This window comes from Canis aureus, chromosome 18 (genome assembly GCF_053574225.1).
Source record: "Canis aureus isolate CA01 chromosome 18, VMU_Caureus_v.1.0, whole genome shotgun sequence".
Lineage (NCBI taxonomy): Eukaryota > Metazoa > Chordata > Mammalia > Carnivora > Canidae > Canis > Canis aureus.
Window position 1 is genome coordinate 57,849,952 of NC_135628.1, and position 22,108 is coordinate 57,872,059.

Below are 22,108 nucleotides of genomic sequence, written 5' to 3' on the forward strand. Positions count from 1 at the left end.
AGTTAATGTCATGAACAAGATAGTAAAACAAAATCTTAAAACTAACTTCATGCCTACAATGTTACTACTACTGCTGCCATCTTTCTCCTCTGGATGGAATTACTGGCGAGTGTGGAAAGATTCTCCTAACTACCTTGCTACCAAGTACACACTCACCCGCCTCCCTCATAGGCTCAGAAGCCTGGTCCCGCATTACCTGCATCCTCACAAAGGCCAAGATCAGGGCTGGCTCAGTGGCACATCTAAAAATTCCATCAAGGCATGGATCAAAGGTCATAGCATTGGATTAAAAAGAAGGTATTAGGTAGGTAGTAATTCCATCCGTGGAGGAAGTAAGATAGTACTACTTTGTCAACAGCAACTTTCTAATTAAAACAAATGATAAAACCAAAGCACATCCTCAGAGGCAAGTCATTGCTCTCATTTAGATTTTTAAAATTCTTTATCCAACATAATTTTTTTTGTTTTTTAAAATTAAATGGGGAAAAAGGCATGAAAACAGTTTCATCATGAAACACACAAGTATTTACAAAGGTACTTTCTCTGCCATTTGCCTGAATCTTTTCCATCTTCTGGTATTCTGTCTTTTTAAACATTTTTTAAAAGATGTTATTTATTTATTTATTTATTTATTTATTTATTTATTTATTTATTTATTTATTTATTTATTTGAGAATGAGCTGGGAGAGGTACAGAGGGAGAGGATGAAGCAGACTCTCCACTGAGCAAGGACCATGATGTGGGACTTGATCCCAGGACCCTGGGATCATGACCTGAGCTGAAGGTTAACCACTTAACTGACTGAGCCACCCAGGCGCCCCTCTGTCTTCCTTTTTAAATACATTGACCCACGACTGAGACATTCCATGAAATTCCCGCACACTGAGTTGTATATCCATTAAAAGCATGACACAGTGGTGTGACAGGTCTTGGAATGGCTGAGAGATTTTTGTTCTCGTTTTAGATTTTGATTTTTTGTTCTTGGTTTTAGAAATAGGTTGGTGGTTCTTTCTTTACCTGTATTAGTCATACATGGAGATATGAATTTACTGCCTTCAAAATCTATTTCCAACCTTAATATGACCACACAAATCAGTGGCTCCCCGGAAGAGTAATGAATACTGAGAGAAACATACAACAGGGCCAGAACACCTGTTCATCTTCCAGATTTGAGGCCTTGAAAGCGATCCGAATAGTTATGAAAGAAAAACTTTATTCTTCTTTCTTCCATCTCTATTTTACAGCAGTCCCTATTTTTATAACTTTTTTCATGATGTTGACTACCAAATCTCTTTACTCTTGGTATGGTAGTAAAGTAAAAGACCATAGCTGTTTAGCTAAATGAGGTATGAGCTCCAGCTACCTTAACACAGTCTAATCCAGCGTCTGTTTATACAGATGTGACAAGCCAGCAGAATGATTCATTTATTCACCTAATCAGTGTTTATGGAGCACCGGTCCTGGGTCCTGTTCCAGCGGTAAACTGGAGAACAAGCAGATGTGGGTCCCATTCTGAGAGCTGAGGTGGGGTGCAGGCAGGTAAACGCTGGCTAATAGGCTAGTTTGATGGGTGTCAGGAGGAGGGAAGTGAAGAGCCTCCAGGAGAGGAGAAGTGGACAGCAAGTGGGATGCAGAACTCAAGCAGGAGCACCTTCTAGGCGGAGAGAACAACAGGCACCTTCCTCCTGGAAGACCAGTGCTGGAATTCTTAGGTGTTGACGATCTCTTTTAAATGCCCAGCAGTTAGTTGACATATAATTTGCATTGAAGGTTAGGACCAATTTAATTTTCCTACTGAATGTCCTAGAAGATCCGAGCTTCTGTGGAGAGCCTTTGAACTTGGAAGAGTTCACATACCCACAGTACCGTGTGATAGCATGTGCTTGAATTTAGATGTTCTTGCAGCCAAACCTCTGCCTAAATGTCTGCAGTAACAAGAAGTTTGTTGTTTCCTGAGGCAACCTGGTCCAGAGCTGAGACTGTAAAACTAAATGCTTCTGAATCAAATGGAAGAAATTTCTACTCATCCAACGGCTAGCTCGTCCCAGACATCTTTTCTTCCTATTATGTTTTCTCGGATAGTTTTCCATTTCATGATTTGGTCTGACCTTGTGGGTTCCTTTGCCTCTGATCATCTCCTCTTCTCCACAGGGTTGGTTCTTTAGAACCATGACCCCTGACCCATGAGCAGGCCTTGCGAATGTCTAAACTCACTTTTAGACCTCTCCTCAGGACCAGCGTTGTGCTCCGACATTAAAGCTCTTTTGGCGTGGCTCCCACTGCAAACCCTGACTTAACTAATTCACCATGACTTAACTAGCAAATTAATTAGTGAATAATAAACTCATGGAAATCTGAAGTACAAATGGAATCGTATTGAGACCAGGGAGAAAAAGGAAACTGAAGGTGATGGCCCAAACGAATGTCTTTGTCTAAAATTTGGCACCATTTTTTCCCTCTAAGTTGAGTAAAACACTGCTTCCGTTAGGTAGTATTTCCTTTTCAAGATGTTCGCACTGGGGCAGCACGCTTCACAGGGAATATTTCTACATGTGAAAATTGGATGACAGGATTCAAAAACCCACAGGTCATCGTAGGTCCTTCTTAATGGAAGGTTCTGCAGTGGATACAGGCTCTGTCATCCGCATTCTCCACATCAGTAAAGCCATCTCTTTATTTACCTGCCTAGAAGCTTCCGATTATTTCTTTGCTTTGTCTTCCTTTTAGAAATTCTGAAAAAATTCCTGCCGCTCAATTCCTTTGTTGGAAAATGCAAATCCAAAACAGCACTTCAAGGCTATGATAAGGGTGGACAGCACAGGGTGCCAAGTCACTGATTTATCTCTCCCAACTGTCAGGGATACCAGAAGACAGAGGGTCCCAGGGCCCTGCCAAGGTGTGTGTAGAAATGCCAGTGTATTCACACAATGACACAAATGTCACGGTGTTTTGACAGTCTTTTCTTAGGATATACTCTCTTTCCTGGGTCTATAATTTAAATACAATGTTAAGACCTTAAAATTTACTAGTCTAGTTAATTCTTGTTCATAACGGAAGGGGAACAGCAGTATAAATTGTAAGAACTGGACTCTGACTTGGTAACAAAGAGGCTTTTGAGGTTGTGACTTATGCTTTTAGCATGATAGTAAAAGGGATGGACACAGAGTCATCCTGGCCTTGCTGCTTAGTCACCTTACTTAATTGCTGTTGCCTCAATTTCATCATCTGTAAAATGGAAACAGTAATGAAACAACATGTCAAATATCTAGCTCTTCTCTATGTCCTTTAAAACCAGAGGATGATACTGGGACGCCTGAGTGGGTCAGTCGGTTAAGCATCTGCCTTCGGCTTGGGTTATGATCCCAGAGTCCTGGGGTTGGGCCCTGCGTCGGGCTCCCTGCTTAGTGGGGAGCCTGCTTCTCCCTCTCCCTCTGCGTGTGCTCGCTCTCAAATAAATAAAATCTTTAAAAATAAAATAAAATCACAGGATAATATAAAGATCAGTTTGCATTCCCAGAACTTAACACCAGGGAGGCAGAATGGTATGAAATCAGGAGTGTGGGCTAGTCGGGGACCCCATTATCTAGCTCTGAGACCCACACTGGCCTGCTCTGTGGCCTTAGACTAGCCATTTCGGTTGTTCTCTGCCAAATGGAGTTCATCATGCCTGTTACCCACCTCCCGAGTTTCATTCACTCGTTCATGTTACAGATAACTAGCGACTGCCTGCTATGGGCCAGGTGTGGGGGAAGCAGTAGCAAGTAAGATGAACAAGATCAAGTCCTCCCCTCATGAGTCAGACATCCTGCTGGGGAAAGACAGGGAAAAAGCAGATATGTGGATAAAGGAAGGCAGTTTTGGCGACAGAGAGGAAGTGGGGGGTCCGGGGACAGGGAGGGGATGCGTCACAGACCGTGATCAGCAAGGGCCTCTCTGGTTGAGCTGAGAGCTCCATTTGTGGCTTCCGTTCCCAGGCCTCCCAAGGAACTGGGATGCAATCGGGGTGGCAGGCACCACGTGTGGACATGTAAAGAGGAGGTGCATGACCAGCCATAGCGTGTCAAGAAAGGCTTTGGGGCAGGGGCAGGTGGGGGAGAGGGCACTTACCACGAGTCCTTGGAGACAGGTGGGCTGGCCAGGTGAGGGATGAGGAAGGCCGTGGAGAAGTGCCCGCAGAGCAGAGAGGACACCAAGACTGTCAGGTAGGATTGCATGAGTGAGGAACCCAAGTGGTGGTGCGTGACAGCAGAGGATGTGGTTCAGAGGTGATCAACCATAATGAGTCAAGACTGGATAGTCCGGCATTTGTATCATCCCTAGAGTACAGCAGCTGGATGGAGTCTAGCACTTCAAAACCACAGTGCTTTCACAACTACGTTGCTTCACCATTCATGATTCGTGGGTCAATTTCGACTTTTTAAAACATACTTCTACCAAAAAACTTTTCTGTTTTGAATGTCAAGCTGCTGGCAGTAGCCCAGTTATCTACTCTGTTTTCAGGGCCTGTCACACCACAAGACCACCTTACTTTGGAGAAGGGGATCGAGTCGATTATCACTTTATCTCTCAGGAAGTTTTTGATGAAATGCTAAACATGGTAAGAACGTTCTTTATTGGTATTGCACAAGAAATACGTGTCCTCCGGTAGCAATGTTAGCAGCTAGTGATAAAAAGAGAGAAATATTTCCGTTTGTTATGAGAGAAGTGTTCTTGGTTTTTTTCATAAACCATATATACATCCTTGTTGACAGGCTGCTGTATTTTACGATCTTGGAAAGAATATTGTAAATTTTCAATAAAGCTGAATGAGTAGACGCTTTAAAAAACTAGAAGTAAGAGCATTATGAAGAGTTCTCATGGTCTGTGTTTATCACCTGCTGCTGTTATTAATCAGACTTGATCTGATGTGTGAAGCTTGTGAATTGAGCATCCCTTAATGTTGGAGTTTTCTGTCCTGTTTGCTATTAATGATGCTTTCTTCTTCTTCTTCCTTCTTCCTTCTTCCTCCTTCCTCCTTCCTCCTTCTTCTTCTTCCTTCTTCTTCTTCCTTCTTCTTCCTTCTTCTTCCTTCTTCTTCTTCTACCTCTTCCTCTTCTTCTTCTTTCTTCTTTCTTCTTCTTGTAGGATTTTATTTATTTATGAGAGAGAAGGAGCAGGGAGAGGAGCAGAGGGCAAGGGACAAGCAGACTGTGTGCTGAGCGCAAGCCTGAAGCAGGGCTCGATCCCAGGACCCTGAGATCATGACCTGAGCTGAAACCAAGAGCTGGCTGCTTAACTGATGGAGCCACCCCGGTGCCTTATCACTGGTGCTTTCTAACTGTTGTGGCCCTAAGCACCCTTTTATCATGGTGTGTCCTAGTCACTTGGCCCGTCTTGGACACATAGACAGCCTTAACCTCTCACATTATACTTCAGTGCACAAAGCTATGGTACAGTTAAGCATGGGATCTGCAGTTTCTAGGACTTTAATTTCAAATGGCCAACTTTACACATAGTGCATGCTTTCTCTTGAATTCACAGAAAAACTCAAGTGAGAAAGTCCTGTAACCCCTAGGCTGTTCCCCTCCAATCTTCTCAAAAGAACATCTCGGAGATTCTTTATAATCTTCTCTCCTAGGGCTGTATTTTGGTAGCTCACTATAGTGTGTCAAGAGTACTTTGGGATTTTATATTTTTAAAAGCCTTAATAGAGATAGAAAGCGTTATCTGGATATTAGTAAGAAGGATTCCTTCAGGACTCTTTGGTTTGAAAGACAGCTAGTTCCTGAAATTCATGTTAATTTCTCTTGTTAGAGCCTTAGACTTCTTTTTCTTGGTTCATTTCATCTGTTCTCAGTACCCCATATGCTCCCCTGACGTTCCATACCTTATCGTACTGGTCGTAACAAAGTTGGTTCAATTCCTAGTCTACAAAATAGCTGTACTTATATACCATATTTGGTTTTACAGTTTGACTCTTTCTATTTCTACAAAATCCTTATGTGGTTGAGCAGTACTCGTTTTTTACTGCTTCTGTTAACATATATTACTTCAATATAATGTCATTTTCTTCAACTTGAATTTTGCTTCTGAACTCCTTTTCTTTAGATTGAGCTTGTGACTGATTCATGAAGAGGCAAACCTAGAGGTTACAAACTCAGGACACCTTGTCAGCTTCACCAGTCACACCAGTGCACTCAGCCTGCTGTGCACACAGCCTCTCTCCCCAGAACACCCACCCAGATAGCCTGCCTCACCCCTTGACAGACAACCTTGGCGTGGCGCAGCCCCAGACATCTCTGGGGGACAGTCAGACCCAGGCACTCCTCCATCCCTTCATCACCAACACGTGGATTGTCACCTACCACATGCTTACTGATACGTGAACCTTTTTTCAGGGCATAAATGCAGTCATTTCTCTGCAGATATTCTTCCTCTCTTGTCAAAATAAGATCACAGATCTGGAGGCTTCAGAAATGTGATTATTGCTGTTTATTAAGAAATCTGCAAGCAGGAAGGTATGAGAGGAGAATCACCAGCCAGAAGATGGAGGAACACTTAATTTCAATTCTTTAAAAAAATTTAACAGGGCCTGTTTTATATATAAAAGTACACTGCCAGAGTCCTCCCAACTCTGCATTCTTCCAGAAAATATTTTTGGGATCCACAGAGGGAGGCCCTTGTACACACAAGAAACTCCTATGTCTGAAATGTGATTCAGGAGTGCACATGAGGGGCGCGAGGGTGGCTCAGTCAGTTAAGCATTGGACTCTTGATTTTGGCTCAAGTCATGATCTCAGGATTGATTGTGAGATCGAACCCTGTGTTGATTCTTCTTAAGATTCTCTCCCTCTCCCTCTGCTCCTCCCTACCTTTTAAAAAAAAAAAAACTTTCGAAAACAGGATGAATCACAGTAAACAAGATAAATACATACCTGATGGGAGATTCAGTATCTATCTAGATGCAATATATCTGTAAAAAGAAAAGATGTCCTAGTGTTTGCTCCAAAGAACAAAAAAGGTATGACATTGAGGGAATAAAACATTAAGGATATTTACTGTTGGGCTTTTAACTTTTAGAATACACAATATAAACTTCTTTGGATTATGAGGTGTGTGGATTTTCCTCCTTGTTCATAGCAGACACATTCACTAGAGACCCCCCTCCCCCAAGAGATGCTGTGTCTCGGGCTTGCAATACCACCTTGACAGATAGCCTGTCCCCCACCTGCAAGTGTCCAGGACATCTGAAGCCAGGAGCCGCATGTAGTGTAAAGGGCTCCCAACTGCTACTATCCTTAGTGATGATGGCATCATTTGATGGGATTCAATCAATGGGATTCAGCCTTGCAAGTGGTCATCATTTCTTTTAAAATCCCATACATGAGGGGCCGCAGTCACCAAGATCTTCCATATTTTTTTATTCCTTCTTTTGTCATCAGCTTTCCAGTTTTTTTTAAAGATTTTATTTATGATAGACATAGAGAGAGAGAGGCAGAGACACAGGCAGAGGGAGAAGCAGGCTCCATGCCGGGAGCCCGACATTGGACTCGATCCCGGGTCTCCAGGATCACGCCCTGGGCCAAAGGCAGGCGCTAAACCGCTGAGTCACCCAGGGATCCCCAGCTTTCCAATTTAGACTAGACCTAGTGGTTTAACAAATACCTCCAAAGAGAACACCTAGACAGTTTGAGAGGCACAATTTTACTTGGACTATTTTGAAAGGGAAAACAGCTTTGGGAGGAACTGGGCTTCCAGAATGTAGATTGAAGGCAGCATTTATACCTCTAATGACGACAGGGAACACACCAATTTTGTTGAGAAACATTTGGCACAGTTTCAATAAAAAGCTCTGTTTCATAAGGGGGGAAAAAAACAGAATTGGGTCTGTTTTTCATGGCTTATCTCAGGATAGAAACGTTTTAGGATGTCCGTGTAATTCATGGCCTCCTGGCTTATCTGGGAATGCAGGGCTTTTGGGAATGGGAGCTTTTTCCTGGGGGTACCTGCTATGCCAGCATAGCCCACGTGGCTGAGGTAAAGGGCGAGCTATCTGTTATGTTTCTCAGTGATGCAGTTTATGGTGTGGGGTTGGCAAGGAAGCAGGTGGGTAAGCAGAATGACCCATTCTACCGCGAGCTTCAGTACCTTCACTCTCCCCACGTGTTTTGTCAGCCAATTAGGGCATCTCTAAAAACTAATTTTTTTTTTTTTTTGCCACCTGAGAATTCTGAACAGATTTCTCTACTGTATTTTGATAGTAAGTCTCGTAACCCCACTGTCCACCCTATTATGCAATTGCTCACATATGTAAGTTTCATGGAGGCACGTACGTGAAAGTAAGACATCATATAACTTTATATTAAATTTCACTGTGGCAGCTGTGATATGAAAATCTGTACTTCTCAAATTACAGGGGAAGTTCATTCTAACATTCACTTATGGTCGTCACAACTACGGGTTAAATAGGGACACCATTGAAGGTATCGCAAGAGATGGTTTAGCAAGCTGTATTCACATGGAAATAGAAGTAAGTGTTTTTCCATTCCATTGGTTTATTTTTAATGTGTGTGAACATGAGTCTGTATATCTATATTTGGGGTGGAGGAGGGGGCTACGATGTGCAGGTACCACACTGCCAGGCACAGCGGGAGCTTATACTTCCTATGGGGGAGGCCAGACATGAACAATTAAATGACAAGACTCATGCATGACACAAGGCATGGCGTGTATCCTGTGAATAAAAATGCCACTCAGGACTTATTTTCTAAGTTAATTTCCTCACCAAATTATCCCTTTGCTTTTTGGGCCTGGTCTCTGTTTATATAAAGTGACACGGGTAAAGATCCTTCTCTGCAGGGCCGGCCTGGTAGCTCTGTGCAGTCGGTGGTGTTCTCTGATTCTTCATGGGAGACAAGGGGGCTGTGCTGTCATTGACTCTGCTTGGCTCACCGGCTGCAGTCCTTTCCTGCTCTGAGCAGTGTAGACTTGCCGATTTCAGGAGATTTCCTCTCTGCCCCCATATCTTATCTTCCCCAGTGGTCTTCAGTAATCAGAATATATAGAAGTTACTCTCAAGTCCAGATCCAAAGTAAAACCATGACCATCCCACTTATTTATTTTAAAAATTCATAGCTTTACTAAGTACATGAAATCTCTAAAGACAACGGATTGTCTTTTTAAGGTAGTTTTGCTGCGCGGTCTAACAGTTTTGTAGTCAGAAGTTAAGGGAGAAGAAATGTGTGGGAAATATCAGAAAGGGAGACAGAACATAAAGACTGCTAACTCTGGGAAACGAACTAGGGGTGGTAGAAGGGGAGGAGGGCGGGGGGTGGGAGTGAATGGGTGACGGGCACTGGGTGTTATTCTGTATGTTAGTAAATTGAACACCAATAAAAAAAAAAAAAATAAAAAAAAAATAAAAAAAAAAAAAAAAAAAAAAAAAAAAAAAAAAAAAAGAAGTTTGAAAAACGATTCCGTTGGATCAGACTTAGAGAAACCCAAATCTGGGGCTGGTCTGATATTCCTTTACTATCGACTCTGAAACTTTTTTAAAACCCGTTTCTTTTCTAACTAGGCAGAGCAGAAGACTGTGATTCCTTTTTGACCACATGGATTGGTGTGTTGCCTCCCTTCCATGAAACTGGTCATGTTTCTTCCAGTTCTTTAGTTTTTCTAACTTCAAAATCCTGCAGCTCTCATCTTTCCACAATTGATTGCTTTTACATATTCAAAGAGATTGTCTGTGTTTCTATGCTAATAAGCAAAAAACAAACAAAAATAACCGAGGCCTTTTCCCAAAACTATCTTCCTCAGACAAGAAACTCTCCAGCTGCGTATGCTTACCTTTCTCCAGTCCACTGGTTCTCTGAGTGCTGGCTCCTGCTTCCTTTCTCCTCTCAGAGAACTTTCTTCTACTTGTTTCCAACCTATAAACCAGGTTTTATGTCCCTGATTCTCTCAAGCGAAAGCATTTTTCCAAATGGCTCTAGTCATTGGCACTTTTAGAAATTATTTTTTTTAAAAGAGCCTCTCCCCTCTGCACCACAAATGTTTAAAACACAGATTTTAACCATTGAGTTAAACTCCTGATGATGGAATCAAGGTGGAAGGAACTTTAGAGTTCATTTGGAAGGGCTCTTGCATTTCACCCATGAGGAAACTGGTGATTGGGGAGCTCGCAGGCTTTGTTCTAGCCTACAGTAGCTGGAGAAACGAGGTCGGTCATGGCTCAGCCCTTCCGATCCACAGACCACCCACTCAACCCTGTGAGCTCCTGGCAGCAGGAGCTTGGGTGTCCCTTGTTCTGGGTAGAAGATGGGAGATATAGTAGGAACCAGCCCAACCAGGTTGCTGGTTTAGGAATAGGAAGGGTCCCGGGGAGATGACAAAGGGGCAACAGGGAGAACCTTTTATCTGTAGTAATATCTTTATCTCCTGGAGCTTCCAAGGGTGCTCTTTGAAATGCAGACTTGAAATTACTTTTCATTGGGGCACCTGGCTCTCTCAGTCTGTAAAGTGTAAGACTCCTGATCTTAGGAGTTGTGAATTCAAGCCCTACGTTGGGTTTAGAGATTACTTAAAAATGAAATCTGGAAAAAAAAGATTACTTTGCAGTACTAAAGATGCAACACTACAATGAGTGTACCTGTTTGTATCTAGCAATTTTGTAAAATTTTATTTATTTACTTATTTTTATAGAGCATGAATTGGGGGAGGGGCAGAGGGAGATAAGAGAATCTCAAGCAGGCCCCCCAAGCCCAGCTTGAAGCTCAACACAGGGCTTAATCTCATGACCCTGAGATCATAACCTGAACCAAATCAAGAGTCAGACACCTAACTGATTGAGCTGCCCAGGCACCCTTAGCAATTTTCTTTTTTAACTGTCATGTTTATTAGAGTGATTAGTTAGATGACATCCAGGTAGTTCTTTTATTTCCAATAACAATATTTGACAAAGGGAAGTGATCCAACCTTGAGATATTTAGAGGGAAATAATAGCTTATTATACAAATAAATCTTCTAATACAAGACTACTTATTATACCTGTGTTGTCAGGTGTCTGCAACATGATTTCTAAATTGTATCTGTTTCCAATCTATTATCTTTTCTTTAAACAAATAGGGTGTAAGAAGTTTGAAATGTTCCTATTTTGAACCTCGATATATCCTGGTGGTACCCACGGACAAGGAAAAATATGAGGGATATTTGCGGAGAAAAGGATTATTCAGTCGTGTAGAAATTGAATTTGCTGTCTCCAGAGTGGACCTTTATATTAAAATCAATCAGAAATTTCCAGGATATTTTGATGCAATCATCAATGCAGGTCAGTAACTTTCAGCAAAGTTTTATTTTTGAAATATAAGGTCACTAGGGGAAAAATCTAGTCTAACGTACATTCTTAACTGTTGGCTGACTGCAGTTTCTTATGGTTGTAGAACTGGGGTTCCTGCTTCTTTTGTTGGCTGTCTGCCAGGGGTTGCCCTCCATCCTTGAGACGGCTCCCAGGTCCTGTTCCTGGGGCCCCTCTGTCTTCAAGCCGCCGACGGCACATCAGATTCTCCTTGTGCTCCAAGTCTCTGCATTCCTCATCTGCTACCAGAAAACTCTCTCTTTATAGGGCTCATGTGGTTAAGTGTTGACCCACCTGGGTGGTCCTCCTTCTGACTGGCCCAAACTCAACTGATGAGTAACCTTCATTACATTTCAAAAATCCGTTTTGCCCTTTAACCTGACATAATCATAGGAGTAGTAGCCCCTCACATTCACAGGTTCTGCCAACGCTGAAGGGAGGCAGTGATATGAGGGTGAAGTGTCACTAGGGTCTTAGAATTCTGCCTACCTACCACAATAGTCACAAAATTAGATGTGGCTTAAAAACTCGTTACCACCAATAGTTGCAAATTGACTATATTTTGATGTGATTCTGTTGCCTTAAAGTACCTTCTCTCACCTACTGTAGATGATCTGGAAGTTGCCTACCAAAAGCTGAGTCAACTCATCAGAGAATACCTTGGATTATCTGAGGAAACATCGAAGAATTTGGCTCCAACTGCAGGTACTACCCCATTCCTTTCGTGTCAGGAAACCAAATCTGTGAATTGCTATCTGGGTTACTCATCCCCCAGCCTCACACTGGTTCTAACTCACTAACCCCTCTACTTCCTGGCGTGATTGTTCCCACAAAAGCTGTGCAAATCAGCCCTCTGGATCTGTCTCTCTCCTTGTCGTGGTGGCCATAGTGGAACTTAGAGGACTGTCCTTCAGGGACACATGGCCAGTACCTCCTTGAAGGTTTATGGTAAATAAGGGTCAGCCTTCCAGTTCAGAACTCAGCCTTCCAGAAGTCTGGCTCTGATGGGGAGCTGAGGTGGTGTTCTGCTGGGTGGTTGGTATTAGTGTTGTTTCAACCCAATAGGCTTTTTTTCTCCTTTGCGTTGCTACTGTCCTCAAAATGTTGTACTACTAGAGGTTATAGTAGAAGAGTGCAGTCAGAGGATGTGAGCCTGGCTGTGGCCCTCCTGCTCCCTTGGGCAAGCTGCTTCACTGTTCTGAGCTTCAAATGACTGTCTTGCTAGATGGAGTGGTGGCAATGCCCTCCAATAATGGAGAGTTAATGCCTCATGGAGCATGTGCAGCAAATAGCACAGGCCATAGAGCAGTGTCTATGCCATCTCCTTGGAACCTAGGAATTCTAAAACCCTAACTTAGAAATTTGGTACATGAATGTTTTGAGATGGATTGAAGTTTCTCTCTAATCCACTGCATGCCCATGGAGATGGCTGCTATGAAAAAAAAAAAAAAAAACAAGAGAAAAGAAGCATTGGCAAGGATGTGGAGAAATTGGGAAGGCAAAATGGTATCGCTCTGGTGGAAAATAATCTAATGGTTCCCCCCAAAATTAAAAATAGAATTATTGTGTGATCTAGCAATTCCTCATCAGAGTATATACCTACAAGAACTGAAAGCAGGGACTTCCACAGAAACTTGCACACCAGTGAGTGCAGCATTGTTCACAGTAGCTGAGAGGCTAACAAATGTTCATTGACAGACAAATGAATAAACTAAATGTGCTTTATAAATACAATGGAATATTTTTCAGTCCTAAAAAGGAAAGGGATTCTGAACACAGGCTACAGTGTGGATGACCCTTGAGAACATTCTGCACAGTGAAATAAGCTGGTCACAAAAACACAAATATAGTCTGATGCCACTTTTAGGAGGTACCTCGAGTAGTCAAATCCATAAGGACAGAAAAATGGAATGGTTGCCAGGGGCTGGGGAAGCAGAGGGACAGAGTGCTGTTGCTTCACAACTATAGTTTCACAATTACAAGATGGAAAGAGTTCACGGGATTGGTTGCACAACTGTGTGAATATACGTAACACTACTGAACGGTACACTTTAAAGTGGTGAAGATGGGCAACTTTGTTACGTGCGTTTTTACCACCCTGATAAAGAGAGAGAAGGTCCTCCCCAGTGGGCTGAACTGCATTCACGAATCACACATTGTAAAATGTTAACGTGAGACCCTGGCTTGCTGTGTGCTCCTGTGCTTTAGCCTTTGTGACACTTGGCCGAATTGGAATTTGCTGGCCAGGTTGTATCTCCACCAGGTGGAAGCAGGCCAGGCCATGATTTTGCTAGAGTCCAATCTTTTGCAATTTTACACATTTTTTTTTTTTTCAGGTCAGGTACCCTTGGAATTCTGGAAGGAGGTCAGTGTGAACCTGTAACAACAGATAACAGAGCGAGGCTGTCCTCTGTATGTTGTCTAGGAGATAGGGGGCCAGGGTGTGACTTGCTGGCTGGAGAGTCCCTGGAGGAAAGTGTGCCCTGTGTACAAAATAGGCATTCGTAGAGGAGTGGAGGACCGTGCCTGGTCTACCGAAGGAGGGCATTCAGTTAGGAGCGTGCCCACGTGTTTCTCCACTGCTCCAATCCTCCGCATCAGGCATCAGCTCTTTAGAAAGCCGTGCCCGGCAGGGTGCACCATGTATCTACAAGGCTTTGGTAGCTAGATGGAAGTTTCTCTTGAGGAAATCTGACTCACTTTGCTCTCCAACTTCGCTAACCCAGCAACTTCTGATCTTTAATTTGGTCCCCAGGGTGGACCTGTCCCGTTGGGGGCAGTCTCCTACGTGAGAGCACCCTGCCTTGCTCCCTGAGCCAGGCCCATCTCCCGTTGTAAATTAATAAGTTGATGTTCTGGCTTTTAAATCAGCCCCTTGTGGATTTCGATGAGCACAGCCAGTCCCCTGAGCCTGAGCAGTTCTGAGTCTTGGGGAGAAGCATGTTTGTCAGTCCATAGCACCGAGGGCACCTCTGAGCTGCAGCACTTGAGCAGGACTCAGCCTGTACAGCCAGCAGGGCTCCAGCCTTCTGTATCCTGAAACCACCAGGATGCTGACTATTGGGTGTAGTTGCCATTTAGCGGGTTAATAGACCAGATAATGTGTGCATAGGAAAAGAGACTCCTGTTTTAAAGGGTGTAATAAAACTTCATTTATTTGGACCAATTAGGTTAGGCCTGTCTGATTTCGTGGAAAGTATGAATTATAGAATTTGTTAAAATGTTATCCCTCTCAGATATGTTTAATAACTGAAATGGGGCCATCTGGTTATTGATTAATATGAGCCTCAGCTTTAAGAAGTAGATGGGAGGGTTTATAATTAATACATCAATTCACTGGCCTCAGTAGACCCCCATTTTCCTGGCAGGTTTAGTGTTTTGGAAGATAATGTGTTTTCTTAAGAAGCCAAACACCTCATTTTATTTAAATAGTGTTAATCCATGAAGGACGTTACTGTTTTTGGTTGATCGTTTAAGGATAAACTTGCACCTAAAGTGGCTTTGTGGAGGCCAGACATTAATTATTCAAGTGAGTATTTAAAAATTCTAATGACCATAGTCCTTACTAATAAAGCTTTTAAAGGATCTCTGGTGGCTTAAGAGTAGAGCCAGTGGCCTCTTGGAGTTTCAGGGCTGTAAAGTATACGCCAAGGAGGGCAGGTCAGATGTTCACAGGAGAGCAGGGCCCAACCATAGTCACCTCAAGATGAGCATCATGATTCCCCCAGAAGGGACCAGAGCCCCAGTGGGGTCACCGCACCAGGCCTGGCTGGCTCTTATATTTTTGCTTCCACTCTGATTTTAAGTATTGATCTGTTTACGTGAAGACTTCCATTACTTACATAAATATAAATGGGACCCCTAGATTAATAATTTTAGCATAGTGGAATATTTTTAATATATAACTGAACTATCAAAGGTAAGAAATTAAAAAGTTATAAGATTCTATGAAAGGCAGTGTAAGCAATTAGAAAATTGGACCGGAATTAGGAAGCCTTAGTCTTGTATCCTAAATTTTACCAATAATCATTGATTTGATTAGAGAAACCACTTTGAACTTCCATTTCTAAAAAGCAAAGCCAACTACATATAATATTATGGACCATTCTGGAATTAGAATTTGCTAAGGTTTTTTCCCCCCAGTTAATTAGACTGCCTATAAGGTAGGCTCCAGTACAAACAGAAATCTGGTGGCCAGTGGCATTGTTTTAATGCAAGCAGGAATCCTGTATCAATGCCAACTGAAAAGTATTCCTAGATATTTGAAGTGATAATACATAGCTTTATCTTTAGTAATTTTATGTTGCCAATTTGTAACTAAGAATGCAATTTTAATTTCTACTCTTAATGATGAAAGTAGAACAAAGTAACCTTGAAATCTATAGGTTATAAGTGTAGCAACCCCATCAGCCTAGACCCAGAAATGGGAACCTTTACCAGAGAAGAGACTAAGTGACTTTACGTTAAATGCACATACAAAATAGTAACTTGAATTACAGAGTGATTATAAAACCTTGAGGTACTAAGATGTACCATTAATTAAAAATGTTTATCAACCATGGTACAGATGATCTTATTTTTTCCCTATAGCAATGCAGATAATATTCATTTCTAAAGCCTGAAAACTAAAAAAACAAAACAAAACAAAAAAACCCTGAGTAAACAATACAGCTTTTGTAAAATAAGAAAAAACTCACTCTATTCACAACTCCGTGTAAGGGATGGTTTTTATCCTCCATGTGTCTGTGTACAACCTATTTCCGGAATACTTATTTGGTGCTCCCAATAAGTTTTTAAAAAGCTGATCCAACTACCACCCTGAGTCCCTGCTATAGAGATCATAGAACAAAATTATATTTGTGAATCATTATTTAGAATTCTGACTGATGGGAAAGGAAAATGATGATGGTGATGAGTCAAATGGTGGCGGGGCGGGGGGTGGAGGGGAGGGAAACTGAGCAATTTATTGGTCCCCAAACGGTGCCTTTATCTCTAATAAAGGGCAGTATATCATTTGCCAAATGATGTGAATTGTTGAATTGTAAAAGTGGGGAAAACATCCTTGTATGTCTGATCCTAGGAAACCAGGGGGTTCAACAACTAGGAAGAGCCTTCAGGATTGGGTCTCACTGTTCTTATGCCCTTCTGTTTTTTAAATTCCCTTTTTTGTGATTAAAAAAAACCACACACAGAATTAGCCATCTTAGCTATTTTAAGTGTACAATGTAATGGCATTCGCTACATTCACAATGTTGTGTAACCATCACTACTACCTGTTTCCAAAAGTTATCAGCCCTGCCTCACTGAAACTCGATTCCCATTAGGCAGTAACTCCTCTTCAGTCCCCAGTAACTACTCATCCACTTTCTGTCTCTATGAATTGGCCTATTCTAGACATTTTTACTGTTCTTTTTTTTTATTTTAATTTTAATTTTTCATTTTTACTGTTCTTATATTTTAATTTAAACTTGTTGCTTGACTAAATTCGTATTTAATCTATAGCGGTCATGAACTAGGGCTATAGGAATGATAAGCAGAGCCATCCCCTCAGAAACCTCACCAAGAGGCCAGCTTTTCCTTGTCTCTGCTTTTCCCCAACACCATCCCCAGAGACATCTGGTTCAACTGGAGGCCCAGACCAGGAGGTTCAGTGAAGACGCAGAATAGTCCGTGCTCATCCTGCTTTGTGAGGGAGAAGGGACAGTAGTCAGGAGCCTGGTTTGCTTCTGGGGTTGGACTACCCTGGGGTCATCTGAGAGGTCTGACTCAGCTTACAGTCTCTGAGCATCAGGTCACCTCAAAGTGAGCTGAGACTATTTTCTTCGAGGCTGTTCCACACTGCTATGCCCTCTCTGACCACAGCATTTCAGAGCCATGTCCTGAAGACTGAGTTAAGATGTTATATGGGCCACCAGAATATATATATGGGCTTCTGTCATAAACAAGTGCCTGCTGAGCTGATTGTGTCCATGGTTGGTCCATGAGACCAGAATCACACTGAGAACTTGCTCCCATGGTGATCGAAGGAAACGTCCCCTTCCCCGCCCCACGACATTAATGTGCTAGTGGCCTCTGAGAGCCATTGCTGAAACCCAGGTAGACTTGGAGGGAAAAGACTGGCCCTGGGGGTGGGTAGGGCAGCAGCTGGGAGGGCAGATCCTCAGGAGCGGCTCCTCTAAGCCATGGCACTGCATGCTTCTGTGGGATCCATTCTTTGCCTCCTTCCATTCAGTACTGACTTACTGCCTGTTGAGTTTCCTGTACCTTCCTGGTTCCAGTTTCTTGAAGGGGACTGCTATTAAACAAGGAAACAAATGGGACTTGCTCTAGCTTAGATGTATACCCTCTAGTTTCTACCATCAAAAGCAGCACTGACTTCTAAGCTGTGGAAATCTTAAATCTCATTTGCTTAAAAATTCTTGCCACTCGCAGACCTGGACATAAAATTTTGGTTCTGTGAATAAGCCTATCTATTTTTATTTACCAAAGCTCATGATTTCAGTTGGCTAAAATTGTTCTAAGTTCTATGAAATAAGAGAATTCTAGACACCTAGGATCCCCAAGGGGAAGAGATGGTTATAGTTCTTCTCTCTGTGTAATTTTATTCTTTTCAAGGGCCTATGTGCATCAGAAAAGGAAAAGGTATTTTTTTTTTTGTCATTTCTACAGTTCCTTAGTTACATAGTGTGTGTTAAGATGTTTTTAGCTAACTTCTTTCTATATTAAAGCAGGAGCTCCTTCTAGCAAGAAGACCACCTCCGGGGTGCCAGCACACCTGGTCCCATCCCCAAGGCGCTTGGCAAAACTGCAAGCAGATGGCCAGATAACAGAACGTCTCTCTGGAATGCAGATTCAAGCACAGGTCCCTGAAAACCAGAACCTAGCCCCCTTCCAGAACCAAGAGCTGACTCAGGGAGCAACCCATCAAGAAGAATGTTCTCCCAGTAGCCATGTCAGTGCTGAGCCTCCTCCACAGCCCAGCTCATCAGCACTTGGTGTTTCCCAGCAGGCTCAGGACTTATCCCCAAACCAGAAGGAAGAGGATGTTCAACAATCAGATCTTTCTTCAGAAATACTAACGACAAATGTCCCTGAAAATGAGTCCATGACATCTGAGGCGAAAGCAGGTAAGATAGGGCAGCCTTCCATCACTCCTTCCCAAGAGCCTTCTCAGCACCCTGACCCACCTCCAGCTCACAGCCCTCAGCCGGACCAAGATGAGGAATCAGGGGAGGCCAAGGTAACCTCCACTGACCCTCTGCCATCTGAAGCCCTACAGGGGTCTGGCCCAACCTCCCCCAGCCTCCGGAGAACCCAGGATAAGGAAACTGAATCAGTAGCTCTGCCACCCAACAGTACCCGTTATGAGCCTCCAAGAGACCCTTCCTACCCGAATGGGGCCAAAACAGCAGGAACATCTCCAGAAGATTCTCAACAACCTCTAGCGGAGGGAACCCCAAAAGCAGAATATGTCCGGGTTAGCACTCCTTACCCAGAATTGCCACATCCTCAGGATTCAGCAGACCTCAAACAGACCCAGCACAGGGACAACCCAATGACCTTGCTTCCCAGAAGCTGGCTGGCTCCCACCAGGTTGCCTCAGCCGCAGGTCCTTGCTCCACTCCAGAGTCGGAGGCCCACACCCAAACTCCTATCACCCAGCAGGGAGGAAGCTTTAGGAACAGCCTCAGATCAAACCATGATTCCCTCCCCCAGGCCTCCACCAGCTCAGGAAGGAGACTCCAGTAAATTTCCTCCCATCAGCCCTCCCCAGTCCAAACCACCACAAAATCAGAGCCCCCATCTGGACCACAGCACTCAACAAGTCCAGGAAGGAAAGGTCAGGGAGGTGAAACTCCCTCTTATCAGCACCCCTGTCCAGGAGCACACACCACAGGCTGCCCCTGATCTGCCCTGGGAAGAGGAGGCTCAGGTGGTTAGGCTTCCACAGATTCCCACCCCCTTCTCAGAACAGCAGCTGCCCCAGAACCCCAGGGCTCACCATTATTCGAGGCCCGCAAAGGAAAGGCAAGCGCCCAAAGCAGGCCACTCCTCCAGCAAGAAGATTTCAGATGTGCAGGCTTTACCCCAAAACCGGGAGCCAGCGCAGCAGACAGGAGCTAGGGAAAAAAAACTCCCTATTCAAAGAGAGACCACTGAAAGGCCAGGGCATCTGAAAAAGGCACTGCCTAGAGGCCGTCAGACAGCCTCGCAGCCAGAATCCCAGAGGAAGCTGACTTCCCCAAAGGTACCCGACCACCCTCACCCCAGCCTGCCTCGGAGCCCTCAGGGGAGCCAGAGAAGAAAAGTCCAAATGCCAGAAATCTTTGAACTCCCCCAGGCCGAACCATTGCCTGAGGATCCCCTATTACAAGTAGAGAAACGGGAGAAGGTACCTTATTCCAGAAAAGAGGCCCGTGCCAACCTCCCCCCAGATGACCTGGTTCAGAAGGTAGCCGTGACCCGAACAGGACCACCCTTGAAGAGAGAGACTTCTGGAGGAGTGCCTCAGGAAGATAAAGCTACCCTCAGTGGTGACCAACCAACTCAAGAGGTGACCAACCAACTCACTCAATTTAGTGAGGTGTCCTCTGCAGAGTCAAAACCAGACGATTCTGCTCCCAGGGAGCATCCGAGCAGGAAAGAAGAGGCTCATAGAAGGGGAAGGTTTCAGAAGGGGCAGACTGCTTCGGATTCCCCAGAGCAGGCCTCCACCCAGCCGCCTGTCAGACAGACACCAGCCCACAGAGGGACCCGCCAGACCACAGAGAGCTCTGTCCGAAGGGACAGTGCTTCCAGGCAGCCTGCCAAAGACAAACACGACTGGAAACATGGGGGAACAGCAAAGGACAAGAGCTCTGTCACCACGCCCCACACTCAGGTGTCTGCTGAGGAGCAGGCCGACTGGAAAGGAAGACGGCGAGCTCGGGGCAGTCAGAGCACCAAGGTTTAAGCCATCCTGGAGCCCCTGGGTCTTTAACGGCTGTGCCCCATTGGAGGCAGTGCTGTCACGGCAAGGAAAGCTATGGCCAGGGCACCAGGAGTCTATATATATATAGCAGCTCCCTTCTGCCCCCCAGAAAACCTAGGCAGGTGGACAACAGCCCTGTCCAGCCATTGGATCCTTAGAAGGCAGCCAGCCTGTGCACCTCAGTGCCTCTGTCGTGGCTTGGCGCTGTGGCCTAGAGGAGCAGCCCCTAGAGTGGGCTACACCACACGCAGTGCCCCTGCGGCCAGCTCCAGAGACGGCCTTAAAGACTGGTGTCAGCAGGGAGCCTGTGTGTCTAGACTTGTATGCATTCGAACTCTGGCTGAAGCTATGTCATGTTGCCATCGTTTTTGCTTAACTCATTAGGAAGGTTCACTTCTAAATGAGAAAATTCTCGCATGCCACTGGCATTGAGGGAGCCAGAAGGAGAACCCTGAGAAAAGGAAGCCTTAGCGGTTTCTGGGCCTTGGTCACCCCCATAAAGATTCCCGCCCCACGGTTCATTTGTGGGCAGAGGACCCAGTTGTTTGCACACAGGACACGGTGACTGAAGCATGCTTCCAATTTGTAGATTTGCGTCGGCACATGTTACCTGCAACTTTTGCTTGAAATGTATTTCAAAATGAATACCTTCCTTCCGTCCCTGAATAGGAACCTCATGCCCATGCCTTTGTTATGCCAAACCACCTGGTTGAATCAGTTGAAAGAGTTGTTGGGGAAAGGGTCCAGGGGAGTCAGTTTTCCTTTATAGATCCATACCATCAGGATTCTCTTGCTGGCAAGTGACAGATGTCTAACCTGGGCCAGCTTACGGGAATCTACAAGAAAGGAGTGGAATATCTCACACCACCAAACTCTGGGGAGGGCACAGTTGCAGCACAGCCTCAGATTGGAGACCAGTTACTGAACATAATGCAGACACTCATCATCTCCAGTATTTTCTGTCATCAACTGGACTCTCATTGTTTTTCTTTCTCCATGATGGCTCTTTCTCTTTGATTTAGGTGGATTATATACAAGTTTCTACCCATGGCAGCAAATGTGGCTACTAATATCTCTCAAGTTTTATATCTGGTTTTACATCTGGCAGCTCCCACCACCAGAAAGGGATTAATTTACATGTTCCTTAATCCTAAAATTTAAAAAAAAAAATTTTCAGGGAAAGGTATTGATTAGGTCAGGTGCTCACTCTTAAACTAATCTACTCAGGCCAGAGATGGGGTCACATACACATTAACCATTGGGCCGCCGCCTCAAGTATATGGAGGCTACATTCCCAGAAGGCAGCTAATTGTGAGCAAAGCAGCCAACCCAAGATTTGACTCTTAAAAAGTTACCAGGTATTTGTTGAGTGCTTGCTGTGTAAAAAGCAGCATCTGAAGCTGTGTTTGGCATCCTGTATTTAAAAAAATACCAAAAATTTGAGGACTCAGTGCCTATATAAATGGATCTTACCATATACAAAAGGTACGTGTTGACAAAATTTATGGCAAATATTATTTCAAGGTCAGGAAATTGACATTTTATAAATCCAAGATGCAATCCTTTTGTAAAATGAAGAGCCTGTGTTATACTAATAATTACCCTTTGAATTATCTGGTTTGTCAAAGATCATAGTGATAAGGTGATTTTTTTTTTAAACATATAACTTCTGTTGAGTTCAGTCATCCAACCAGCATTGATCGAGCATCTCCTATATGCCAGACACTGTGCTAGTCGTTAGATGTACATAGCAAGATGACGAGTACACTTCAAGGAGCTCTTTTACTGAGAGAGATAGACAAGAG

At 43.9% G+C, this 22,108-nt stretch overlaps 1 protein-coding gene across 8 annotated transcripts in view; it reads left to right on the forward strand.

The window, feature by feature from the left end:
- Positions 1-22,108, forward strand: part of LRGUK (leucine rich repeats and guanylate kinase domain containing) — a 109,584-nt gene that overhangs the window by 46,698 nt on the left and 40,778 nt on the right. For 5 of the 8 annotated variants that reach the window (XM_077857396.1, XM_077857399.1, XM_077857398.1 and 2 more), the window contains 5 exons: positions 4,501-4,597; positions 8,396-8,509; positions 11,104-11,305; positions 11,942-12,037; positions 18,061-18,459. In XM_077857396.1, the coding sequence (XP_077713522.1) occupies positions 4,501-4,597; positions 8,396-8,509; positions 11,104-11,305; positions 11,942-12,037; positions 18,061-18,459 (908 nt within the window). Of the gene's footprint in view, positions 1-4,500; positions 4,598-8,395; positions 8,510-11,103; positions 11,306-11,941; positions 12,038-13,668; positions 14,502-18,060; positions 18,460-22,108 lie in introns of those variants that run through there. The other 3 variants (XM_077857397.1, XM_077857403.1, XM_077857401.1) reach the window with 3 other exon arrangements.